The sequence below is a fragment of the Nicotiana sylvestris genome, chromosome 12 (assembly GCF_000393655.2).
Source record: "Nicotiana sylvestris chromosome 12, ASM39365v2, whole genome shotgun sequence".
Classification (NCBI taxonomy): Eukaryota; Viridiplantae; Streptophyta; class Magnoliopsida; order Solanales; family Solanaceae; genus Nicotiana; species Nicotiana sylvestris.
The window spans coordinates 160,049,911-160,077,062 of record NC_091068.1 but is presented as its reverse complement, the minus strand read 5'-3'; the positions used below and the strand labels follow the sequence as shown (position 1 = coordinate 160,077,062).

The window sequence follows — 27,152 nt, the reverse complement described above, 5'->3', positions numbered from 1 at the left end:
TGTTGGTATTAGTTATACTTGCATTAGTTATGCTGTTATTAGTTATGCTGACATATTTCTTATCTATTGTTTGGTTTGATGTATTAAAGCATTAGCTCGGGATGTTAATCAATACAAGAAGTCGTTTTTTTAATAGAGAAAGATATCATCCCTTTTTAGACAAATTATTAAAAAGAAAAATGAATCACGTAAATGGAACATAGGGAGTACCTTTTAAATAGTAGAATTTTTATTGAGATATTAAATCTTCCTAATTTTCATTTTTTTAAAGACATTGAGACGTTATGTGGAAATCATTACAACAGGATCCTAACTAGTACAAATATCAAATGCTTCTCACTAGTCTTCACAAAGTCCCAACTTCAATAAAAGGTCTTTAAATACAAGGGAAGAAATTCATAATTCCAGAAAGCAACATAAACAAAAATAAATATTTCCATCACTGAAATAAGATTATCATCCCTAGCTATACTGTAGATAAAGTAACCACCAGAACAATTTCCTGTTATGTTTCTCAGTCAGTTACTTTACATAATATATCGCTTTTATGAAAGCCGGTATCTCACTTTTGAAAGAAATATCGACATGTTGTATACACCTAGCTCCATTGTTGGGCTAGAGGCCGATGCCTTCTCGGAAACCTTCCACCACTGACTGATGCGGACGCGGTTCTCTTGTTGTGAAAGGAAACGCAGAGACGAAGAGCGTTCTTTGCTGCTATAGATTTCTTGAACATGTAACAGTTCTTGATACTGACATGTAATGATAAATATTACTCCATCTTTGCAAGTAAATTACAGTAGAGAATGGCCAGAAGCAAATAGCAGGAATTTGGAATGTATCAACCAGTGCTGCCCGAGAGGTCTCCAGAAAGAGCACTACCATAAGACGCTGATCCAGTGTATGAACTAGTAACTCGAGACGAACTAGCAACACGGGTTTTTTGTAATTGGCGAATCTTGAAAGCATCTCTAGGAAGGGGCTGGCTTTGTACAGTCGACGATTCATCATCCTTTTGCCCTGCAACAAATTAACCAGGCCTTTGTATGTTATAAACGACACATTATATTTAGCATCATTATGCGAAGGCATATATGGGCATGGCAACATAATGCAAACTTCCAAAACAACAGTAGGGAATAAGTATTTGTGGATTACATGAAGCGAATAATAGGAATTAAACAGGCCTACATGCGAAGAGCGAAAGATGAAAACAGACAATGATTTGGTGCAACAGTGAGGCTGTGAGAAGAGACACATTCCCAGGCATTGCATGAGCAAGAACATAAATCATATCATAGGAAAAGGTTTACATACTATCCATGTCTTTCCTCTTTCCAGTCTGTCTGTCTCTCGACCTGAATTTGCTTGAATCAGAGATGTCACTCGTAGATGGAGCAGGGCCTGACTGCAACGGAAAAGAGGCGGTTCCTGATTTTCCGGTTGCTAAAGGAATGTTGCTTTGCAAACATACGGATATCACGAAATCAGCATCAGGAGTAGGACCTAGCAGTTCCAGGGAAAACTCAAGTTATTAAAGAGCAACACATACTTTCTGATAGAGGAAGGAATTAGCAGCCTTATCCTCCAGGAGAGATAATTGCTGTTTGTGAAAGTTTGATATTTAGATAGCATTGTAGGATAATTTGCAATGTGGGAAATTCTGTAAAAAGCACTTTTAACAGCATGTACTCAAGTTACCGATTCCCCTGTTTTTTTTATGCATCTACGAAAAGACTAGGTACAATTAAATGATGTTTAATAAACAAATTAGTTCTTTTTTCACCTTTTACTGTTCTTCAATAGTTTTAGGTATAATCTCCTTATTAGACAACTACTAATTTAGCTCCAGTCCAATCATTTGCACGTGCTATCTATGTTGCTGTTTCATTTGACTGCTGATTTTCATTTAAAGTTGGGATTAAAATACTTATAACATTCACATAAAAAATCTTCTCTCCAGATCTATGCCCACCTGCAGCAGATTCAATTGACGACCTATTGGATCCCACAAACGTAGCAGACATAATATACAGGAAGTAGAATGGAAGAAAAGAATTGAACTAAAATCACACATGGCAATTCCAACATTTAAAAAAAAAGAAAGGAAGCTCCAGAATTTTTCCATGAAAGGTGTTGCGCCTTCTTCAATTGGTAGACCACTATTGGCATGCAAGTGTAAAGTAGTAATTTAATAAAAAAGAAGGCTAACAACAGACTAAAAGCGATTTTAATAACCTTTATAAAGCACTTGATTAAGATTTCCAAGGTTAAGTGACTGTTAGATTTGATAGAAAGGAAGAGGAAAACTTGGAACTATACCTTCAACAGCTGGCAAATTTGCCATGAACGCTGCAAATGCAGGGGGCAACGATTTCAGAATATCATTAAGAGCATTTGGTGGTCCACCACTGCTACCAGAACAAGGTAAGGTGCCTGAAGCAGATGGAACCGCAAGAGCAGCAGGACCTGGAAAACAAGGATCATCCAACAAACATAAAGAGATGCAACTCTTCTAGCTTATAATAAAATTTCAAATGATTCTCAATGAAACTTGAGAAAAGGTTATTCGCTATACCCTACTATTCAGATCTGGATATAGTTTAGGCAACTGTGACCTGAAGGTGTGATCGAAATCTCAATCATGTGCAACTCTTTTAAAAAAATAAAAGTCTTCGAAAAGGTTAGAAATTATCCTTTTAGTAGAAAAAGAGAATCTGTTGATGACATTAAGAAGCATAATTTATTGAATAAGAAGTCAGAACATATTGCACCATTTATTCCTAAGTTTGTTAATCACACCTTAAACTTCAGAGTCAAACAATTGTTCACAGAACTTGAAAAAACAGTATATCTGTTTGGGAGCTTGTCAAGCAAAGAACTGCCCAATAGAATAAGAAGCTCCAAAGGCATACCTGACATTTGCCTTGGGTCATAAATTGTCATTTTTGAAGTATCTGGATACACAACCTTGGCAGGGGGATTTGTGTTGGACAAAACACCAGAAGAAGTCTTATCTAAGATGAGGAGACCAGGAGTTAGAGAGTCACAATTCAAAACATGAGTTTAATTCTGTATTAAATCAACCAAACAATGATACCTGCAGAACCTGCCTCAATACCAAGAGTAGGTTTGTCAGTTTTTTTGTTGATGTTCCTCGCGAGCCACTGAAAGGAGGGTAAAATTGCAAATAGGCAAAAAGTGCAAGTTAAGATAACGCTTGAAAAATGATAATAGTGCCCAATAACTGAATATCAGACTCTTCTGATTGCTAGATCAAAATCTGGAAAGTAAAACTGTGACACACACACACGCGCACAAAAACATATGCTGACAACCTCTTGGCGTGCTAGATGATCCAAGTCATTTGAAGAGCAAGGCCACAGATCCATGAAACTGTAGCGTGATACAACATCTTGCAACGAACTCTCTAACTCTGATGTTCCATCATCACCTGTTCTGGAAAGAGCTTCTTTCCTTCTCTGCTCAACCTGCCAATACAAACAATAGGGTGAACGCAGATGTAATAAATGTATATAATGATATGCCCTCCAAAGAGGGATATTCTGAATATAACTTCCCTGTTGGTGTTTAGTTGAACAGATTGACTGAAACTGATTCTAAGTTCATTTCATTTGCATATTACTTTAATGGACAAAGAAAGTAAACAAGTAGTTAGAGTTCTTGTGTTGGTGGATACCAACACTTGTTAAATGCAAAAAGGAATACGATCTAGAGGATATGCTACCTGGACATACCAATAGTTCAAAACAAACTAGTTTAATTTGTAATTGCACTTGAAAATAGTCCACAAAGTTCAAAAGAAAAACCAAGAGAATGTATAGCAGCATCAAATTTTCTGGATGTTAAATAAATTTACCTTCAACATGCTGGCAAGATCTCCATACGTTTGCTCAAATTGAGTGAATTTTTTCCAAACCTACATAAAGAGTAGGTATATTATTTCAGTACGATGTCATTTAAGCAAGAGCGGTCACAAGAATGTTAGATTTTGAAAACAGAGAAGAGTGGTAGTGTACAAGATATTTAAATTAGAATTTTCAACTTTCCAACTTCAGGAGTCCTGACACCACATGATCAAAAAGACTCCAACAAACCTAAGAACCAGGATGACACCTAGCTTATTTTATTGGAGTTCTTAACTGGTTATATTACACCAATAGAGGGAAGAAATTAGTCCGGTATACAAAGATGCTGAGAAGCACTTAGCAGTCTGTCTTAATTTTGGAGCAGCACAACCTCTACACTAACATTTGAACACTGCTTCATCAGTTACATGCTATCAGGCGGATAAGACAAGGAAATCCCCATGAAATATATGAGCTATGTACAGTAAAAACACAAAGGATACTTAGAGATGCGACCTTCCACATCTTTTGAATCATTAGCAGAAAGAAATCACCAAACATATGAGAGATGCAGTCAAGCTCATCCACTTAAAAGTAAGTACAACCAACGAATCACATCAATGAGCACACATAAAGGGAAGAATTGTTCAATTTCTAAACAGGGATTACTCGTCCAAAGACACTCTGAAAACAAGCAAGAACTGCAAAATTGGACAATTAAGAAAATAATAGAAAAAACACCTCAACAGATTCCTCTGGGGGGAGTGAGCTCAATGCACGTTCAAATAATGCTCTGATGTTTCTATCGTCATTCAAACGATAAAGGAAATCTGCATACCTGCAAAATTTAATTAGCTCCTGGTTATTTGTGCTCAGAGCAGAACGGAAAGCAAACCTTGCTACTTGTTCCCAGGCAGAATAGTCGTCAATACCTGTGTTACATGTTTTAAAAAAACTCCCTCCGGTTATTTTAAGGTCGTTTAATGTTTTGGCACACGCATTAAGAAAAATGTTTGATAGCATTTTATTAAATAAGGGGTATGACTAATTAACCCTTTACCTCTTCTCAAAATGATGGCAAAACTTTTACGACAGAAATCCTAATTTCCTGATTTCACGGGAACATCATGCAACCACCCCTCCACAGTAGCATTTATTAATTAGAAGAAAAGGAGACTCACTCAAGGATGTATCCAGGCTCATGCATAAAGCGTTTCAACCCTGCTTCGAAAACATTGTGTGCCATCTGCATGAATGCACAAAACTGAATGCATATCATCCAAAGGATAAGACAGGTAAAAGAAACACACAGGAACCTCTAGAAATAAAAGAAATTCAACAATCATAGACCAATTATTTTGAAATGAAACAGTTAGGATTGCATAATTTGGTTTAAAATAACAAAAAATTCAACATGTACGATCCAACAGATAATGAAATTATTATACACGAATTTGTGGGCAATGGCTTTAGAATTCCAGACATATTCTCTGAGATACAGAATTCCCTATCAAGTTCCATGCACCTATCCCATGCTTGGAACATTTGAAATTAAGATAGTCCTAATCACCTTTGCATCCTTGTCAAGACAAAAAGCCATCATTGCGTGAGCTACATAGACATGGTAAGTGCAATTTGGAGATTTCCGTGCATCAAGAAAGTATTTGCGAGCTGCTTCAACTCCTTCACTTCTTCTTAAAAACCTTATAAACTGCGGTATCAAGGAATAGAACAATTAAATGAAATTCACTGCTAGTCCATAAGAGAGTTGCAAATTGATACCTGTCTACTGACATGTTAGCTACTAATTGGGGTGTACCTTAATTAATTCAAAACTATTTTGTGTAAGGATTTATTAACAACTTTTTCTTAAATACGACCTAATTTCTTCAATGTAATTTCAAAATAGTCCAAAAAGAATTTCTTGCACTTGACTTTTGAACTTATTTCCAAACAAGATAATTTCTTCTGAAATATTACAAAATTTACTCGTCAAAAAAATTGCTCATAATCTAAAAAACTACTATCTTAGTCAAGAACATTTGAGTGATCAAACACAAAATCGTCCTATCTAATTATCATAGAAGCTACAAGGCGAATTGCTTTGTTATTTCCCACGTCCCATGAACATAATGCACACATAAGGTAAACATACTATTGATCCATCACAAAGTTGTTGTCACGTCCAGGGCTAACTGCCAAGGTATTGTTCCCTTAGGCCCAAAATCTTTGGGCCGCCTCAAGGATTTTGAGCATCACGATTTGTCCCCTTGGGCTTTAACCCCAAAGGCGGTTCAATAGTTGTATCTAGACTCGCACTCATATGGTTCCTAACTTTCCTCTCCCGTTCCGATGTAGAATTTGCCATGGCAAATTCGCTGCGAACCCCCTTTCGAGTTCAACCGCTAGCGATCGTCGAGCTGTTACACTCACCCCTCTTAGGGACTCAACGTCCTTTCAGAGGTTCACTCCACCATCGTACTAGGGGAGGTACCAGCTCTAATACCACCATTCACGACCCAAGCCCAACTGCCAAGGTATCGTCCGCTTTGGCCTGACCCCTTTGGGCCACCTGAAAGGTTTTTGCACCTCATGATTTTGTCCTTTTGGACCCAAAAGTGTCTCAACAATTGAATCCTGACTCACCCTCATATGGCCTCTAACTTCCCCTCCCATTCATATGTGTGATTTACCTGAGGCAAGTTACAGCACGAACCCCCTTTCGAGCTCAACCGCTAGCCGTGTGCTATTACAGTTGTACTCTCCAAGTGCAACTCTCTTGTACTATTGTTTTAGCTAAACCATACATTCCATGGTCTGATCTCCATCTTGCCTTCTGTTTCTCCAAAGGAACAAGGGAGAAGATGCTTTGGTTTACCAGCCTTTTTGGAATGGCTCTGAAGAGAAATATTGTCCTTCTATTCCGTTTAGTTCAACCAAAATGGAACAACTTTTAATGTTCCTTTAATTTCTCAGTTTATTAAGCTTGATAAGTTCCGTAGCTCATCTAAGAGTATATACTGTATACATTGGAGAATGCTACTCTGCAAAATGATTGTTCGGTGAGAATTTATACGTGTTCTAGTCTATTAACTTTTTAATTTCTCTACTGGAAGTAAATGGCTAGCACGAAGACTGACAACTAGAAGAGCTTCTTTTCTTTTTTCTTTTTCTTTTTTTTTTTTTGGGGGGGGGGGGGGGTTATGGATAAACTGACAATTATAGGAGCTATAAAGACCAGGATTACGATCATTGATGATAATGATAGCAGAGACCAGCGAATTATCCAGATGCAGAATAGTATGGTGCCTGCTGTATATGGTGTCATAGCACATTAGGACAATACTGAACACTGAATTTTGATTGATCTCTATGGTGCCGATCCCCCCCCCCCCCGGGCCTTGGGAACAAGAGTGTTACACCTTGTGTATTCGGCGTTATCGTGCTGTAAATGGGCTAATTCGATAGGAAGATAATTTCTATGAAATATTTAAATGATGTGATAGTTATACATTAAGATTGGAAGTCATTTGAGTTGTGATTAAAAATTCGACAAAGATCGAGCGCAAGTTACGGGTTTAAATTTTACTGGAATTTGGATAAAATGTTGATGAGCGTTTCTCTCAATATACTGGGAGTTGTGGTGTGTTCTACCTACCGAATCGAAGGTCTATGAGTCTAGTTTCCAACGCAACAAACCGTTCATTAATACGACTTCGGAGTAGAGAGATATTAACATTTTCGTACAGGGGTGCACACTGTTACGGGAACAGTGTGCCTAGTCGGGTTTAGTCAAAATTTCCTTATTTAAGTCAATTTTTTAAAACAGAACCCCTGCGTTTTATCCTCTCCAAAACAGAACCAAAAACCTAGGGATTTTCTCTCAAACTTCTCCCATCCATCTAGCCAAGCATAACAACAATTTAGTCATCCTCAAGATGGAGAACACCATGGTAGCTTCGGAATCGTGAATTCTTCGGTGTTTCACTTTTCATAGCAAGACTCCGCCTTGAAGTAATTTCGAATTTTGAGTAATTCTGGTCACGTAAGGTATGATTTAACTTCTCTTTGATCTTTGTAAACTTCTACCATAAGAATTCTTAAGAAATAGTTGAAACCTCTATAGAAATATTCTTGATTTTTCTTAAGAAACCTCTATTAATATGGCTTGATTGTTGGGGCTGTTCTATATGGTTTTATTGTGTTGTTTTGATCTGTGAAGACATGGATGGAATTCTGTTGATGAGGAGATGTAGTAAAGAAAAATTTGGTGGTGTGTTGGGGGGAAATTAATCTACAAAAGAGTCTACAAATTCATGGCCACAAGTTGTTCGCGTAAATGTCTAAATGAAGAATTATTTAAGCTATGAGCTTGAATTTGATTTTGAATGGTTTGTATTATGTAGGAAATCATTCCTAAGGCTTTTGAGGTCTTGGAAACAGTATATAACTCCATCGACAAGGTATGTAGGGCTTTCGCTATACTTTTCGGCATGACTAGAATTCGAATAAACGTTTATCGAATTGTCTCGTCGGATTCGAGTTATTTCACCTTCAACTTATAAAGATGCTTAGACCTGATCTTTTCTCATAGATTGCTTACTCTAGAGGATATCTATGAATTCTCGGATTTCCTTGTTCCTTGCTTAAAAAGAACTAGAGCCTTTTTACTCGTTCTCATTTCGACATTCATATAAATCATGAATAAGGAACACTTACTTCAAAGGTATTCATAATACATAACTCTCATGTTCTTAGTACTTGTTGGCTCGTAGTTGAAAAATTATATATTTTAGCAACAACCATGATAGTTGAGGAATAATGATGATAGGCCACTTCGACTCTTCTTAGAATACGTCTTTTAAGGTTGGTTTCGCATTGCACCTATATAATTCATGATTTAGTACATGTATGTATTTACTTTCATTACCGAGCCGCACTATAGACGGCCGGGTATGACACATATTGTGTAACCACTGATCAGTTGGGATTACCGAGCTCCACGTGGCCGGGTACGATTCTACCGAGCCTTTATTATGGCCGGGTATGTTATGGATATTATAGCCCCACAGAGGGATTTATTATTATATAATGTGATATATTATAAGTAGCGATAGTGAACGACGGTGTCACGAGCATACATTTATATCCATGTTGAATTTTAGTTTCCTACCGAGGCTAGTTTCAGAATTCAAATTATCTCTATGTCTCTTCTATTGTTAATTACATTTTTCATGTTACACTTGTCGCCCTACATATTCAGTACATATTTCGTACTGACGCATTTTTATGCGCTGTGTTCATGCCCACAGGTTCGAATAGACAGAGTGGCGTGCCTCCTCAGTAGGACCCCCAGGATCAGCGTTGGGTTTCGCACTCCACTTCTTCGGAGTTGCTGACTTTGAGTCCATAGGTACTATTACAGATGTATATGTGTGGTTTTGGGCATGTCGGGGGCTTTGTTCCGCCCTGTTGAGATTGTCTTACACTCTTAGAGGCTTGCAGACTAGCGGTCATTGTATATATATATTTTTCGTATCGCCCTATCGACCTTCTGGATAGCTGTTATACTGTTGTTACAGCCTTGTTGGCCTAGTTTTTATATATATATATGTCGTGTTGGGCTCTTCTGCCTGCAGGTTATTATATTTCAGATCATATCTCATGGTTGGTTCGCTCGGGCCTTCGGGCATCGGGTGCCAGCCACACCTCCCAAGGTTGGGGTGTGACAAACTTGGTATCAGAGCAGGTCAGTCCTAGGGAGTCTACAAGCCGTGTCTAGTAGAGTCTTGTTTATGGTGTGTTGTGCACCACACTTATAAACATGAGGCTATTGGGCATTTAGGATTATTACTTTCTTCTTGATCTAGATCGTGCAATAGAGCCTAATCATAAGTGTTCATTCCTAATTCTCTTTTTGTTTACCTTCTCAGTGATGCCTAACACTAGGAGAAGACAAGTGGCTATGAAATTTATTCAGAGGTTGGATGAGGAGGCGGGAGAGGGCACAAGTCAGGTGCCACCTGCTAATGTAGATCAACATGAGCCACAGAATGAGGTTGATTCTCAGGCTTCCGGGGCAGTACCCCCACCACCCCCGGAAGAGCGTAGAGGAGCTAACATACCTCCAGGCCCTCTCCCAGGTGTTCCTGATCAGGACCTAGACATGCGGAGTGCTGTACAATTGCTGACTCGAATAGTGGCCTCCCAGGCCCAACACCAGACCTTCGGTATTGCTGATAGGTCCGTGAGTGCGAGAGTTCGAGACTTTATCAACTTGGATCCTCCAGTATTTACAGGGGTTGATCATAATGCTGACCCACAGGATTTTCTGGATCTTATGCAACGGACCTTACAAATTATACATGCCACGGATGTTGAGTCAGTGGAGTTTACTTCTTATAGACTACGTGATGTTGCTGTGACATGGTATGAGACTTGGAAGCAAACTCGGGGGCCTAATGTGCCACCAGTGACATGGAAGGAGTTCTCTGAGGCATTTTTACAGCAATATTTGCCAATCGAGCTTCGAAGAGCCCGACGAGATAGGTTCTTACACTTAGAACAGGGTAATATGAGCGTTCGGGAATATAGCATGCAGTTCAACTCTTTGGCTAGGTATGCTCCTACGATTGTTGCTGATATGAGTGATCGGGTACACCAGTTTGTTAGTGGTTTGGGGGCACACTTGATAAATGAGTGCACTACAGCTTCTCTAAATCAAGGAATGGATATTGCCCGTATTCAAGCATATGCACAGGGTCTAGAGGATCGCAAGAGGCAACAACGAGCCAATCGAGAGCATGATAGAGGGCAACAGAAGAGGGCGCGGTTCGCAGGTAACATAGGAGAGTTTCGAGGTGGATTTAGGCCACAGTTTCCCCGGCGCCAGTCTTATCCGGCAGCCAGTGCACCGCCACAGTTTCAGGGACAGCGCCAGGATCGGACCACTTATTCTGGTCCAGGTCAGAGTTCACGGACCCCAGGTCCACAGTTTAGAGGCGAGTTCAGTCAGATGAGGCCTCAGTTTCTTAGATGTGATCGATGTGGCCGAAATCATTTTGGACCATGTCGCCAGGGTTCTGATGCATGTTATACATGTGGACAGCCAGGTCATATTATGAGACATTGTCCGATGACAGGTGGAGGGGGTATGGCTCAGCCGACGGCATCTGCAGGGGCTTCTTCTTCCTCGGTACGTCCTCCTAGACAGAGTATGCAGACATCAGCTGGCAGGGGTAGGGGAAGATTTGGAGCTTCTGGTTCAGGAGGTCAGCAGAATCGCATATATGCTTTATCGAGTCGTCGGGATTTAGAGTCATCTCCGGACGTGGTTACAGGTATACTATCCGTCTTTTCTATCGATATGTATGCCTTGATAGATCCTGGTTCTACATTGTCGTATATCTCCCCCTTAGTTGCTAGTAAATGGGATAGAGAGCCTGAATTATTGCAAAAGTCCTTTGAGGTATCTACGCCAATGGGTGAGTCTGTTGTAGTTAGACGGGTATATCGAAGTTGTGACGTGAAGATTCATGACCGCCATACGTTAGCTGATTTGCATGAGCTAGAAATGGTTGATTTTGATATCATTATGGGTATGGATTGGTTGGCTTCTTGTTATGCCAATGTAGATTGCTCGACAAAGATTGTTCGTTTTAATTTTCCAAGTGAGCCTATTATTGAATGGAAAGGTGATGCTGCAGCGCCTAAGGGAAAGTTTATTTCTTACCTTAAAGCTCGAAGGATGATTTTGAAAGGGTACATCTATCATTTGGTACGAGTGCATGATATGGAGGTGAAATCTCCAACCCTTCAATCGGTTCCCGTCGTGAATGAATTTCCTGATGTATTTCCTGATGAACTTCCTGGTCTTCCTCCAGAAAGAGAAATCGACTTTGCTATTGATATGCTTCCAGATACTCAACCAATATCTATTCCTCCATACAGAATGGCTCCTGCTGAGTTAAAAGAATTGAAAGCCCAGTTGAAGGATCTTCTAAATAAGGGCTTTATCAGGCCCAGCACATCTCCCTGGGGTGCACCAGTATTGTTTGTTCGTAAGAAGGATGGTTCGTTAAGAATGTGTATTGACTATCGCCAGCTCAACAAAGTGACTATCAAAAACAAGTACCCTTTACCCAGAATTGATGATTTGTTTGATCAGTTGCAAGGTGCCAAATATTTCTCAAAGATTGACCTTCGATCCGGCTATCACCAATTGCGAGTTAAGGAGAGAGATATTCCGAAAACGGCTTTCCGGACTAGATATGGCCATTATGAATTTCTTGTGATGTCTTTCGGTCTTACTAATGCGCCAGCAGCTTTTATGGATTTAATGAATCGGGTTTTCAAGCCATTTCTAGATATATTTGTAATTGTTTTCATTGATGATATTCTGGTATATTCTCAATCAGAAGCAGAACATGAGGATCATTTGCGTGTGGTGTTGCAGACTTTGAAAAATCAGAAATTATATGCTAAATTCTCCAAATGTGAATTTTGGTTGAATTCAGTGGTTTTCCTTGGGCATATCGTTTCCGATAAAGGTATTAAGGTAGATGGTCAGAAAATTGAAGCAGTACAAAACTGGCCTAGACCCACAACTCCTACGGAAGTTCGTAGTTTCTTGGGCTTAGCTGGTTATTATCGGAGATTTGTTGAGAACTTCTCTTCTATTGCTGCTCCCATGACAAAATTGACACACAAAGCCGTTAAGTTCCAATGGTCTGATGCATGTGAAAGGAGCTTTTATGAGTTGAAGAAACGCTTAACATCAGCACCTGTTCTAGCACTTCCTGAAGGATCTGAAGGTTATGTGGTATATTGTGATGCATCCAGGGTTGGATTGGGATGTGTTCTAATGCAGCATGGAAAAGTTATTGCATATGCTTCAAGGCAGTTGCGGAAGCACGAATACAATTATCCGACTCACGATATTGAGTTAGCAGCCGTTATATTTGCCTTGAAAATATGGCGTCATTATCTTTATGGTGTTCATGTGGATATCTATACAGATCACAAAAGTTTACAATATATATTTAAGCAGAAAGACTTGAACTTGAGACAAAGAAGATGGCTTGAATTGCTGAAGGACTATGATGTGGATATTTTGTACCATTCGGGCAAAGCGAATGTGGTAGCTGATGCATTGAGTCGCAAATCCATGGGCAGCTTGAAGCATGTAAAAGCTGGGAAATTAGAAATGACTAAAGAGATATATCAATTGGCTAACCTGAGTGTACGGCTACATGATATAGGTGACCAGGGTGTAGTAGTCCAAAATATTGCGGGGTCATCACTGGTAGCTGAGGTAGAAATGCGTCAATTTGAGGATCCGGAGTTACTCAAAATTAAAGAGAGTATCCCTTTTCAGAAGAAGCAGTTGTTCGACCAATCTGATAATGGAATTCTAAAATATAAAGGTCGATGGTGTGTACCTAATGTTGGGGAGCTTCGTAAGCAAATTATGACAGAGATGCACCAGTCTCGGTACTCAGTTCATCCTGGTTCAACCAAAATGTATCACGATCTTCGTCAGCTATACTGGTGGAACGGCATGAAGAAAGATATAGCCACATTTGTGGCTCAGTGTCCTAACTGCCAGCAGGTTAAAGCTGAACACCAGAAACCTGGAGGGCTACTTCAAAATATTGAGATTCCAGCTTGGAAATGGGAATCGATTAATATGGATTTCATTACAGGATTGCCCAATTCTCGCCGTAAGTTCAATTCTATTTGGGTCATTGTGGATAGGCTGACGAAATCAGCTCACTTTCTCCCAGTTAGGACCACCTATTCAGCTGAAGACTATGCGAGCCTGTATATCAAGGAAATAGTTCGGCTACATGGAGTTCCGTTTTCTATTATATCTGACAGAGGTGCCCAATTTACAGCTAATTTCTGGAGGTCTTTTCAAGAAGGTTTGGGTACTCTTGTTAACCTTAGTACAGCATTTCATCCGCAGACCGACGGACAAGCCGAACGCACTATTCAGACACTCGAAGATATGTTGCGAGCTTGTGTCTTAGACTTCAAGGGAAGTTGGGAAGATCATTTACCGCTTATTGAGTTTGCCTACAATAACAGTTATCATGCAGGTATTCAGATGGCACCTTATGAGGCACTATATGGGAGGAAATGCAGATCTCCTATTGGCTGGTTTGATGTTGGCGAGACAAAGTTGCTAGGACCTGAATTGGTACAGCAAGCTGTAGAAAAGGTAAAGTTGATCCAGGAAAGGTTGCGTACAGCTCAAAGTCGACAGAAATCATATTCAGATAACCGACGTCGAGACTTGGAATTTGCTGTGGGAGACTGGGTATTCTTGAAAGTGTCGCCTATGAAGGGTGTAATGAGATTTGGTAAGAAAGGAAAACTCAGCCCTAGATATGTTGGGCCATATCAGATTGTTCAGAGAATTGGGCGAGTAGCCTACAAACTTGACCTGCCACCAGAATTAGAAGCAATCCATCCGGTATTTCACATTTCCATGCTTCGGAAATTCTTAGGTGATCCTTCTTGCATCAGCCCTATCGAGGATATTGAAGTTTCTGAGAACTTGTCATATGAAGAAATACCTGTTGCCATTCTTGACCGTCAAATCCGTAAGCTACGGACTAAAGAGGTAGCCTCAGTAAAAGTACTTTGGAGTAGCAATAATGTAGAGGAAATGACATGGGAGGCCGAGGAGGACATGAAGTCCAGATACACCCATTTATTTGAGTCTTCAAGCGATATGCTTGAGACAAATATGGCAGGTGTTGCACATATATCAACCAGTGACAGTTGAGGTAATTAAGTTATGGCTAACCTTCTTATTATCATTATTGTATAAGTAAATGGTCGTGTGAGGCCAAGTTGATGTTATTATTATGATGTGTAGCCCTGTGTGGCCTTAGATATGTATGTTTGGGCTGATGACAGGTTTTGGATATTTCTATTTATAGGGGAAACTCTGGCGAAATTTTTTTTAAAAAAAAGAATTCAGAAGTTAGGTTAACCGTTAACATTCGAGGACGAATGTTCTTAAGGAGGGGAGAATGTTACACCTTGTGTATTCGGCGTTATCGTGCTGTAAATGGGCTAATTCGATAGGAAGATAATTTCTATGAAATATTTAAATGATGTGATAGTTATACATTAAGATTGGAAGTCATTTGAGTTGTGATTAAAAATTCGACAAAGATCGCGCGCAAGTTACGGGTTTAAATTTTACTGGAATTTGGATAAAATGTTGATGAGCGTTTCTCTCAATATACTGGGAGTTGTGGTGTGTTCTACCTACCGAATCGAAGGTCTATGAGTCTAGTTTCCAACGCAACAAACCGTTCATTAATACGACTTCGGAGTAGAGAGATATTAACATTTTCGTACAGGGGTGCACACTGTTACGGGAACAGTGTGCCTAGTCGGGTTTAGTCAAAATTTCCTTATTTAAGTCAATTTTTTAAAACAGAACCCCTGCGTTTTATCCTCTCCAAAACAGAACCAAAAACCTAGGGATTTTCTCTCAAACTTCTCCCATCCATCTAGCCAAGCATAACAACAATTTAGTCATCCTCAAGATGGAGAACACCATGGTAGCTTCGGAATCGTGAATTCTTCGGTGTTTCACTTTTCATAGCAAGACTCCGCCTTGAAGTAATTTCGAATTTTGAGTAATTCTGGTCACGTAAGGTATGATTTAACTTCTCTTTGATCTTTGTAAACTTCTACCATAAGAATTCTTAAGAAATAGTTGAAACCTCTATAGAAATATTCTTGATTTTTCTTAAGAAACCTCTATTAATATGGCTTGATTGTTGGGGCTGTTCTATATGGTTTTATTGTGTTGTTTTGATCTGTGAAGACATGGATGGAATTCTGTTGATGAGGAGATGTAGTAAAGAAAAATTTGGTGGTGTGTTGGGGGGAAATTAATCTACAAAAGAGTCTACAAATTCATGGCCACAAGTTGTTCGCGTAAATGTCTAAATGCAGAATTATTTAAGCTATGAGCTTGAATTTGATTTTGAATGGTTTGTATTATGTAGGAAATCATTCCTAAGGCTTTTGAGGTCTTGGAAACAGTATATAACCCCATCGACAAGGTATGTGGGGCTTTCGCTATACTTTTCGGCATGACTAGAATTCGAATAAACGTTTATCGAATTGTCTCGTCGGATTCGAGTTATTTCACCTTCAGCTTATAAAGATGCTTAGACCTGATCTTTTCTCATAGATTGCTTACTCTAGAGGATATCTATGAATTCTCGGATTTCCTTGTTCCTTGCTTAAAAAGAACTAGAGCCTTTTTACTCGTTCTCATTTCGACATTCATATAAATCATGAATAAGGAACACTTACTTCAAAGGTATTCATAATACATAACTCTCATGTTCTTAGTACTTGTTGGCTCGTAGTTGAAAAATTATATATTTTAGCAACAACCATGATAGTTGAGGAATAATGATGATAGGCCACTTCGACTCTTCTTAGAATACGTCTTTTAAGGTTGGTTTCGCATTGCACCTATATAATTCATGATTTAGTACATGTATGTATTTACTTTCATTACCGAGCCGCACTATAGACGGCCGGGTATGACACATATTGTGTAACCACTGATCAGTTGGGATTACCGAGCTCCACGTGGCCGGGTACGATTCTACCGAGCCTTTATTATGGCCGGGTATGTTATGGATATTATAGCCCCACAGAGGGATTTATTATTATATAATGTGATATATTATAAGTAGCGATAGTGAACGACGGTGTCACGAGCATACATTTATATCCATGTTGAATTTTAGTTTCCTACCGAGGCTAGTTTCAGAATTCAAATTATCTCTATGTCTCTTCTATTGTTAATTACATTTTTCATGTTACACTTGTCGCCCTACATATTCAGTACATATTTCGTACTGACGCATTTTTATGCGCTGTGTTCATGCCCACAGGTTCGAATAGACAGAGTGGCGTGCCTCCTCAGTAGGACCCCCAGGATCAGCGTTGGGTTTCGCACTCCACTTCTTCGGAGTTGCTGACTTTGAGTCCATAGGTACTATTACAGATGTATATGTGTGGTTTTGGGCATGTCGGGGGCTTTGTTCCGCCCTGTTGAGATTGTCTTACACTCTTAGAGGCTTGCAGACTAGCGGTCATTGTATATATATATTTTTCGTATCGCCCTATCGACCTTCTGGATAGCTGTTATACTGTTGTTACAGCCTTGTTGGCCTAGTTTTTATATATATATATGTCGTGTTGGGCTCTTCTGCCTGCAGGTTATTATATTTCAGATCATATCTCATGGTTGGTTCGCTCGGGCCTTCGGGCATCGGGTGCCAGCCACACCTCCCAAGGTTGGGGTGTGACAAAGAGCATCTAAACATTACATAATAATCATTACTTCCCACGTTTTAGGTGTTATAAGCATAAGAAAAGAACTCAATTTTAAGGACTTACTTTCTCAATCACGTTTACAATGAATGTGATTGCATTTCATCTTTATGGGAACCAAAGATAGTAAATTTTCATCTCAAAGAGAAAGAAGTAAATATGCATATGATTCTCATATGAGATTCATGGTCTTACCTGGATATGTGACAGTGCTGAGGCATTGGATCCATCCCCCAGAAGATTTTCGTATACTTTTTTAGCAGCCTGCACCAGACCGTGCAGCATAGGAAAATTGAAATACAGAAAACTGTATATTGAGGGAAAGTAAATGGATGCATAATTACCTGAAGGGCTCCACGTGATTCCTCAAGTTCAGCATAAGCATATCTGAGCATTTCGGAGTCTAAGCATAAGAGGCAAAAAATTATCTAAAATCAGAAGAAAATAACATCAAAAAGAAAAGACAAGTATCATCTTGTCATCAAGCATGAAAAGAAAAAAGGAAAATACCAGGAAGAGCTTTTAGAGCTCGCTGGAAAACCTTGATAGCAGAGTCTATTGAACCAGCTTTTGCATGCCATGTGGCATATTCATACCATATGTCAGGATAATGATACAAATACATGAGGCACTGTCATAGAACATCCAGATCAGTAAATCTTGTTTGAGCATAGAAATCAAACATAGACTAATAGCCACCAAACCCCAAAACCACTTCAATAAAAAAAAACAAGAATATCATATGTATCAATCAACTATACCTCAATGTTATATTAATTGGGGTTGACTGTATGAAAATCTTATGTATCCATTCCGCTTTCAGAGTTCAATTTCATTCCAATACAAAATAATTTGACTTTTACAGCAACTTTAGGAGCTAAAACTTGCAGTTCTCTGATTCGCTTATCACTGCACCGGATACAAGTCTTTAATCCGGTTAAAGGACTCCGAAAAAACAAGTTTTTTATGAGGCTAATCACCATTCTAGAAAGAACTAAATAAAACTAATGTGATGACATAGTTATGAAGTACAAAGTAGTCCTTAAACAAACTAAAGCAGCTCCTGACACTGTGTGTGAATGCAGAACCAACAATTTACTAAGACTCCACCGATATCAAGGTAATCCTTTGTCTGAGAGCTAATGATAGTCTTCAATATGATTCTTTATCTCGCTTCAGCACATCAAGGCGGTTTCAAACTTGTAATTTAAAAATAAAGCAAATGCATTCAGAGCTTTTCTACTCAATGGGGGTGATAGACCCTATGGAACATTTGGGAGCCGATTATCTAATTCAAGGATGCAAGTAAAGATACATAAGAAAAAGTCACATTATCATTAACTTTTAGATTAATCCAAAGAAGAATCTCTGAACTTTTAGAAGTTTATTTTAAAAACATTACTCTTAACAATAAATGTTTAGATGATTTATTTGGATAGGTAACAAAAGTTTAAAAGGTTGTGCTACTACCACTGCAAATCTTTACAGATCCATTTGTTAGGTGCTTATGTTACCACTAAACATATGCAGGCACGACCGAATAGTAGCCACAAGTTTTTACAGATCCTCTTGTCAGGTGCTTATGCCATATTAAACATGTGTGCACGACCACATAGAAAACGTGTATCAGAAAAGTTAAGAAGAAATCCACAGCTAGCCAGCCAGGAACCCTCAGGCCTCAGGTTGCAAGTATTGAGCTTCCCGTCCAATAGGAAGAGATTTGCTAAATGAAAGTAAGGTCAGTAGCTAAGCAAAAGGTCTCTCAATTTTTTATTGAAAGCACATATCAAAAAGGCAAGTACTTCAAGATACTATATAAGTCATAGAAGAATATAACATATGGGAACCACACACATAAAACTATACATTGCCATCAGCCAGAGAAAAGGAAAGAATGAAAATCTAAGTAAAGAGGCAATGATATTTTAATGTTTGTCTCCTGTACCTGCTCATATGTGAACACAATTCTTTTATTAGCAGAAGCACTGTCTATCCTCTGGGGGTTTGCTCTGACATGAAGACCAGAATAATTAGATGAAACTATTTTCGATTTTACTTTCAAAAGAAAAGAATCCACGATAAGAACTGACTTTTAAAAAGGAAAAGGAGAGTAACAAAGCAGCAACATGTGTGAAAAGTATAAACTCTTGCTTTTATAATAAAAAAATATTAGAAGTATCTATACACTCGGAAATCAGGTAGGTCATCACGCCAAACAAGTACATTAGTTCCAGAATAGAAAGAAGTATAATAGGTGAATTCAGCAGTTGATGTGAACATCGGGAATAAGGAACTACACAAAATTTATATGGGCCTCTGTTATAACTCCAAGTTACATGGTTAAAGCATTAGCAAGTGAAATATCAATAAGCAAAAGAAATTACAGACTTATGCATTATGTTAGGGACTAAAAAGACAATCAGAGAGGAACTAACTAATTTCGACTAAACTAATGTCTTTTAACTAGCCATGAGGCCAAAATTACAATCTAGCTGACTGACTGATGTTACAGGACCGTCCCTTACTTCTCAAAGGCTAGAAGTCTTTTCCATGCCATCCATTGCATTTCCTCCTGCAGACACATGAAAAGTGATTGATGTAAGCAAACATGCAGAAGTATAAGTGCAACTTGCAGAGACACAGAACTATCCTGTAAAACTTCTATGTCATCACTTTTACATTACATGAGAGTCTCAACATGAAACTAGTTGAGGTGAGTATGACACATTTCCATTAAACATCTATCTCGCATGCATGACGATGTTGAACATGCCCAATTAATGGGGTGGTGAAATGTGCAATCTAATTGGCCTGATTCAAGTGTAACTTAAAAGTTTACTAAAGATACTTAAGGAATTGCCTTGGAAGAGCCGGAAGGTGGAATCGCTAGCATATTCCAATCAATTTCATCAATGTACTTCTTCCTTTCTCTGTATACAGCCCTCGCACTGTTATATTTTGGTTGGTATTCAGACACCAGCCCTTTTGCCTGCAATTTAATCAACAGAGAATATCTCAAAATACCAGTTACTACTATCAGCATACATGCCAAACATTTATACCAGAAAGATTGCCACATTTTGAAAGAATTTAAAGAAGGTTAAAGTAATGTCAATGCCACCTTCTGAAAGTTAATATGAGCAAGTAGATGACTTCTACAGATAACCAAGTGGAATATGCCTAAACAAAAGGTAGATCTATCCTCCTACGAAGAGTTCAGGAACAAGAAAAAGTACAGAAACTTAAAGCATTATTCCAAATAACTTATTAGATTAACCAAATTAAGTTCCATCATAATGGTGTTGGGAGAACAAGTTGAGGGAAGTTTTTCCTAACTATATAGTGTATCTTGCTAGAGAGGAACCTACAAGATTGGGAGATGGAAGAATTTCACAGTTTGGTTGAGATTTTGCACGGATTGGACACACCAAACAATATATCGGATGTATGGAGATGGCGGGAGAGTACAGGTCCATCTGTTAAATCTTACTATAAGAGGTTATTAGTGAGAGAGGAACGAAATTTCCCTCACTGCTCTATTTGGATCCCCAGAGCTTCGAGAAAGGTCTGTTTCTTCGTGTGGTTGGCGGCAAGGGGAGTGATTTTGACAGCGAAAAATCTGAAAAAGAGGAGGATCACCTATGTTAGTTGGTGCTTCATGTGCAAAAACTCGGGTGTAGATGTAGATCATCTTTTACCGCAATTGTCAAGTGGCTAATCATTTGTGGAGGGTGGTCCTTAATTTGTTTGGGTGCAACGGGTGATGTCAGGCACATGAAGGAGGCGGTGCATAGTTGGACCCACATGAGGGGACAGAGAAGTCCAAGGGCATGGAGTGTTGCCCCTTTAGCTATCATGTGGGTTATTTGGAAAGAGCGAAATAGGAGGGCATTTGAAGGGGTGGAACAAAATTTTGTAAACTTGCAAAGAAGCCTTTTGTCTCTAATTTCTTTTTGTTGGACTCATGAGGTCCCTATTTGTATAGAGGATTGGACCTTCCTTGTTGAGAACCATATTATAGTATAGGTTCTCTTCTTTTGATATATGGATTATAATTGTTAATAAAATTATTTATCTTATCAAAAAAGAAAAGTTCCAGCATGGACTTTTATTATTTTGATAAATCAACATATTTTGATCCTATTCTCATGATATTTGGCTTGATTGCAGCTTGATTTACTAAAAATGTTACATATGAAGCTCTTTCTCTATTTTCTCTTCTTGCCTAAGAAAAAAAATCACCTTCAGATGGCTTTACGAGAAAGTCTACATGGTCATTTCCTAAGATCATCTGCTATTCTTCTAGCTAATTTAGAAAATAATGTTGGAGAATGCATGACAAAGCAAGAGAAAGTATAATCCATGTGCGAATCAAGGCCTCCAGCACATCAAGTCAAGCATCAACCTCTTTAGCCTTTGAGAACCTCAAACTATGTTGTGTCTTTTTTGCTTTTTTTATTTTTATGACGGTGGTGCCTGGACCAACTTATGTGCACTCCACTGTTTCATCAGGTACCAGTGGCTTCCATTAGCATAGGTACCAGGTCTCCGGCCACTAAGGCTTAGGCAGATGGAAAAAAATTACCTAGTCTTTTTGGTCTCTGCTGACCATTGGGATTAGAACTTGAGAGCTCATGATTCCCCTCCCACTTCATTCACCTCAAAACATGTTATGTTAAGTATTTGATTGGCTACTTTATTAATTACTTCCGGTATTTAAGTAAAAACCTAATATTTCAAGTCAATAAATATAAGAATTCAAAAAAAAGTTGAGAATACGGAGCAACAAATTGTGTAATAATAACCATTTAGGATCTTATGCTAACACACATAGAGAGTAGGTAAATCGCCTAGAAAGACAAGTTAAGCTGTTATAGGGATAAGAGCACTAAACTTTCAATCAAATGATTGGGAGTTCCAGTCAACCAGGACAGAAGTGGGAAAATATTGTTGCCCCTGGCGAGACGGGTTTGAGGGGTTTGGGTTTTACTAAAATAAAGAAAAAGGTACATAGCCTAGTAAGCTGATCATAAAGTGCACTGAGAGAAAATTCTAATCAGCCCATGAGTTTGAAGGTAAGTCCATCTAATTTTGACAAATAGAAAATCAATCAGCAACACTTACAGAATATATTCCAACTGGTTTCTTGTTATTTTTTTATCAGAAGCAAAGGATATTAAGATAGTGCTAGGCATTATGAAACAGCTATTTCAATGATTACAACGTCAATGGTTCTGTAAGCATTAATGTACTCTTAACATTTTTTCGACATCATACGCATCAGACAAGTTACACCAAAACGCTAAATTACATAAATATCTATGTTTTAGGGCATGTATTGATGATGCCCTCCTTGAAACATCTCTGGGTCCTCTCCTTCCAAATAGTCGGAAAAAACACATGCATGTATGGTTCTCCAGGTCTGCTTTTTTGTTCTTCTTTCTTTTAGGTTTTTTCTTTTTCTTTACTTCTTTTTTTTTTTGGTATCAACCAATAACACACCTAAAATAGCATACACAAAAAAGTAATACTCATTCACAAAAGTCCAATAAATTTTTCACTAGAGTTTACACACAATTTTCACAAACACATACATGTATTATTGTAACTGAAAATACGAGGATGTTCCTTTTTTTATCAAGTGAATATTAGTGTCTTTTCCTTCGAAAAGTAATAATAACAGTTTTCCGTTGAAAGTGAGACCCATTACATTGCTGGCCAACAATATAAAATCAACTAACAGTAGTCTGAGAACTTGTGCAGAGAGGAGAGGCCTACCAAGGCTCGACTAATTGAATTTTCAAAATTCTCATAGTCCCTCCAAAGCTGTTCCACGTGATGGGTTGGGGTGACAATAGCTCTTTGGTATGCTTTCCTCACTGAGGTCATTCGTTGTGATTCTTCTTGCGTGGTTTGAGCCTACATCATCATCATACAGCTTTAACCTTAAGGCTACATAACTAACAAAACAACTTTTATAAATTGTGCTTGTGTGTCTGTACGTAATACATATATGTACAAAGTATTGTTTATTGAGAAAGTGTGTCCCATACAGGCGAAGACCTTAAAAATGCAATGTACTCCATCCACACTGGACCAGATGCAATGTCTGCTCCTGTTAAAACGTAGGTTAGGAAAATGAAGCACTTTGCAAAAACAACAGAAATATCACAAAGCCATAATGCATGTGTTAGCAAGTAAAGCTTCTAGAGACATCATGCCATAGGAAATATGAAGTGCACGAGTAGCGAAGAACTAAAAATAGAAATTACGAGTTCCAAACCCAAATCACACCTTTATATCTGTAACCCCTATCTCAAAAATGCAACATCTCATACTTTAATTGCCAATGCAATCCTGAGTTAATAAACAAACATCAATTTAATCAACATGATGTCGTCTAAATATGCTGTTATAAACTCGAAAATTGTGTTGTCATTAAGTCCAAGATATTTGAAGCTGTAGAGGGAAGACTAACTGAGGTACAGCATAATGACAGTAGCTTCGCTTCTCCTTCCGATTGCAACAATATCAAACTGCCATGATTTTCTCTTGCTGATGAGAAGCAATTAAGGTCAAAAGTTCGATATTGCTAATACCATCCTTCATTTTTTGTCAAGTCAAATGCTTAATCTAAAGGGCTTTTATTTTTTATGGATCTTTTTGGAGACTAACGAGAATGAAAAGAGAAAGAAAAATGAAGAGGAAATATAGGGGAAAGTGAAAGAAAGTTTCTAACCATGGTTGGTAGGAGAAAAAAAACAGGAAAGAGAAGTCTACTCCATTTTATTTACTTTTCTTATCCTCGTAAACTAAACAATGGCAGTTCAACTTTCTTTTCATGTCCCTTCTTCTCCACAACATTAAGCAAATTGGAGAGTTCACCTAGTTTCATTCAAATTGATGAAATATATCAACGTAAGTCCAATACTAAAAGCAGAATTCCATACTACCAGTCTAACTATTGGCAAGGAATAAGAGGGTAAAGGGAAAGAATGTACGCAGTATATAGCATAATAGATTGGATAAGCATGCAAAATTAGACGCATCAATTTGGTCTCTTCATTCTTGGAATATTTCTTAAAGATAACATACCAACATAGTTAAGCATGAAATCAAAAGCCTTTCTTGTCTCTTCTTGACCCTCATTACCCCTCTTGTCATTGACTTTCCTGATAAAGCGGATGTAACAGCGCCTGAATAATCACCAAGAAAACTCTTGAGCTGATGCATGACAAAGAAAATTCAACGAAAGAATAATGATCTTGTCATGGTGAATAAATAACAGGATCTTCAGCTTAAAATGTGAAGCATCAGACAGCCAAACCACATAAATATGGATACATTTTGACAATGTAGTCCATGTTTTTCTTGGCAAGGAGAAAAGGTAAAACCACCAGTCAGTATAAGTTGGAATAACTTTTAGAACTTCAACAATAAAAAATTATAACGGCTTTTAAACCAGCAAAGCAGTTTCCCGCACCATCAATATCATTCATGTTACTTTAAATCCTTACTAATTGACATGAAAGTGCAAAGGGTTGAACAGCCATGGAAACTCCCAGGTCTCCAACCCCATTCCACACCAAAATGTGAGAGCAAAAAGATTCACTAACGAGAAGAAACATGGAAAAGAGAAACTCCAAGAAAATAAAATATCATCAGAATAAACATACCAAAGAGGAATCTGTAGACAGTTCAAGAGACAGCGACTAAATATTTGCTTTGTTGCATCATCATTATTTACCGCCATGTGTGCCTCTACATATTGCTTCCAGTATTTTGCCTAGATAAAAGTAAAGATAACATCAGCAAGGGATGGCGTCTTCAAGCACCAAAAAACCTCTTTCTAATCATACATTTCGCATTGCATAACTTCTTTTCCTAGCACTTAGGAGGAAATCAACTTCACGTGAATATGCAAATCTGAGAACTTAAAGCTTGGCATTTCTTTTTTGTTGGATCAGGTAACGTAAAGTTTTATTTCATCAGAAGGTACCAGCCAGTGCAAACAGGTGCAGTTACAAAAAAGCAAAAACTCAGTTCATTGACGAGCACATGTAATGAAACTGAGAAAGTCAGTTAATCTAGATTCTTCATTAAAGCTTGAGCAAATTAGATATATTATGTTTGACGCTTATTGGAAATAGATATATTAGTCTGAGACAGAGATAGAGTGAGGTCCCTTTGGGGACATCAGATAAATTGGAACAATACATAACAGATTAGTGTTGCCCTTCGGCAAGGACATGCACAAAAATGGTCAACAAATTGTCCTTCTCGTGCAGAGATAGAGAACGAGAAGAACCACTGAACAAAGGAAATATTTGGACCTCGTCCAAGTTGTCGAACATTCTAACACCATTGCACTACCTAAATAAAGTTTGGCACATCCAGCTCCTAGAGTACACTCTTTTCACTCCCAAATCAAAATAGGTGAGTGACTTAACTCACATGTTTTACGCTGAACGGAATATTCTAAATTACCATAATGTTTCCTATTCCTAATGTATTTGATCTGTACCGGTGTAATTCTTAATGATCATTTGGTATCCCCCTCTTGAGCATTCGTTATCCAATGGTCATTGACCTAGCAGATTGAGAGGGTAAAGTTGGGCAATTAGGAAGAGCCTAACAGACATTCTACATATCTTGTCATGGTTCTAAGTTAATCCAAATTCTGCCACTGAATTTTGTCAAAAAAATTGCCCACATTTCACCAACGATGGAGGTTGGATACACAAGGATGCAATAAATCCAGCCTTCTATATGCTACAGCAAGAGAAACAAAACATTCATGTAGAATGAAGAAAAGATTTCACTTGAAAACATGTAAGCTTTGGTCTAGCTCTAGTAGTAAGAACCCAGTGCATGATGTGTGGGTTAGGCGTGTGTCATGGGTTTGAACAAGTGAAGTGGCCGTTTTTCCAGCTAAGAGCACAGCCACGACGAACAAGTGAAGCGGGGTTATTTAACTTTGTTTTTCTTTTCCTTTTATTCAGTAATTGCGTCGAGATCAAATATCAATTAGCTTCTGTTTTCTATATTAGCAGACTAACTAGCAACTGCACTCCACCCCACACCAAGATAAATTAATATGTTTTCTTAAAAAAAAGGATTAATAATAATGTTGATAATAACATAAACAGAATTAAGAGATGGAGAGGATTACTGGCAACAAAAGCTTTCTTGTTCAACTATAAATCGAGCAAGCGAGCAGTACTTAATATAGGACTCACCGCAGTGGGAAACGTGGACAGAAGTTGCTCATATATCGGCACTGCTTCTGAAATTTGCAAGCGCTATATACAAAGAACACACCAAATTGTAATAAGAATGCATACAATTAAACCCTCCCCTAAACCTAATTAATTATGTTGATTAAACAGTTACCAGTGCCTCGTTAGCAAGAATTTCTGCAGCTTCAACATTATACTTTTCCGTCATAGATTTTTATCTACTGTTTCATTCTCCAATAAAAATCCAACCTTTGGTAAGAATCTGCTAATAAAACAAATTTTCATATCTAAACAACACCGTTCATATTGGCATTACAATAAAAATTCAGCCTTTGGTAAATTTGATAATTACCCAGTTCAATCTTGACACAACCCTAGAATCTGCAAATAAAACAAAAAATAACATTAATTCATAGAAATTCAAGAGAGTAATTATCTAGTAAAAAAGAAGCAGAAATTGATTCTTAACAGCAATGTCGATGTGACAAAAACTCGTCGAGCCTACGCCGGAGTTTAGCCGTTGACAGGTTTCAATTGGGGAATTTGGTAGCAAACCAATATTAGCGCCTATAGGTTTCCAGTTTAGTTGCTGCTTTTTTCTGTTTTCCTTTTGTTTGCCGAAGTAGTGTAAGCTCCGGTGACAGACAAATTATCAAACTTC

General features: G+C 38.2%; 1 protein-coding gene and 1 long non-coding RNA gene across 4 annotated transcripts; one reads left to right on the top strand and one right to left on the bottom strand.

The window, feature by feature from the left end:
* Positions 1 to 330: 330 nt before the first annotated feature.
* Positions 331 to 27,152, bottom strand: LOC104223092 (cleavage stimulation factor subunit 77). 3 transcript variants are annotated; one of them, XM_009774447.2, is made up of 24 exons: positions 26,961 to 27,152; positions 26,844 to 26,872; positions 26,646 to 26,756; positions 26,492 to 26,554; positions 24,929 to 25,038; positions 24,348 to 24,448; positions 23,306 to 23,367; positions 23,031 to 23,171; positions 20,113 to 20,241; positions 19,778 to 19,824; positions 19,198 to 19,261; positions 17,763 to 17,883; positions 17,597 to 17,655; positions 17,448 to 17,516; positions 5,440 to 5,580; positions 5,051 to 5,115; positions 4,611 to 4,707; positions 3,881 to 3,940; positions 3,339 to 3,491; positions 3,101 to 3,167; positions 2,916 to 3,017; positions 2,323 to 2,469; positions 1,318 to 1,506; positions 331 to 1,020 (listed from the first exon to the last, which is right to left on the bottom strand). In XM_009774447.2, the coding sequence occupies exons 3-24, from the start codon at positions 26,697 to 26,699 to the stop codon at positions 842 to 844; spliced, it is 2,220 nt and encodes a 739-aa protein (XP_009772749.1). In that variant the 5' UTR covers positions 26,700 to 26,756; positions 26,844 to 26,872; positions 26,961 to 27,152; the 3' UTR covers positions 331 to 841. The 3 variants fall into 3 exon arrangements, with proteins under 3 accessions (XP_009772749.1, XP_009772748.1, XP_009772750.1); XM_009774446.2 differs by having other exon boundaries at positions 26,646 to 26,753; XM_009774448.2 differs by having other exon boundaries at positions 26,646 to 26,712.
* Positions 15,149 to 17,057, top strand: LOC138884284 (uncharacterized). The gene is made up of 3 exons (XR_011404450.1): positions 15,149 to 15,548; positions 15,905 to 15,961; positions 16,811 to 17,057. It is a non-coding gene; the product is annotated as an uncharacterized lncRNA (long non-coding RNA).

Excerpts from the sequence above, each read along its gene's own strand:
- LOC104223092 (XM_009774447.2), bottom strand. The coding sequence starts at position 26,699 with ATGACGGAAAAGTATAATGTTGAAGCTGCAGAAATTCTTGCTAACGAG. Across the intron at positions 5,116-5,439 it reads GTCTTGACAAGGATGCAAAG|ATGGCACACAATGTTTTCGA; the intron begins GTGATTAGGACT and ends GCATTCATGCAG. Across the intron at positions 3,168-3,338 it reads ATCATCTAGCACGCCAAGAG|TGGCTCGCGAGGAACATCAA; the intron begins GTTGTCAGCATA and ends CCCTCCTTTCAG.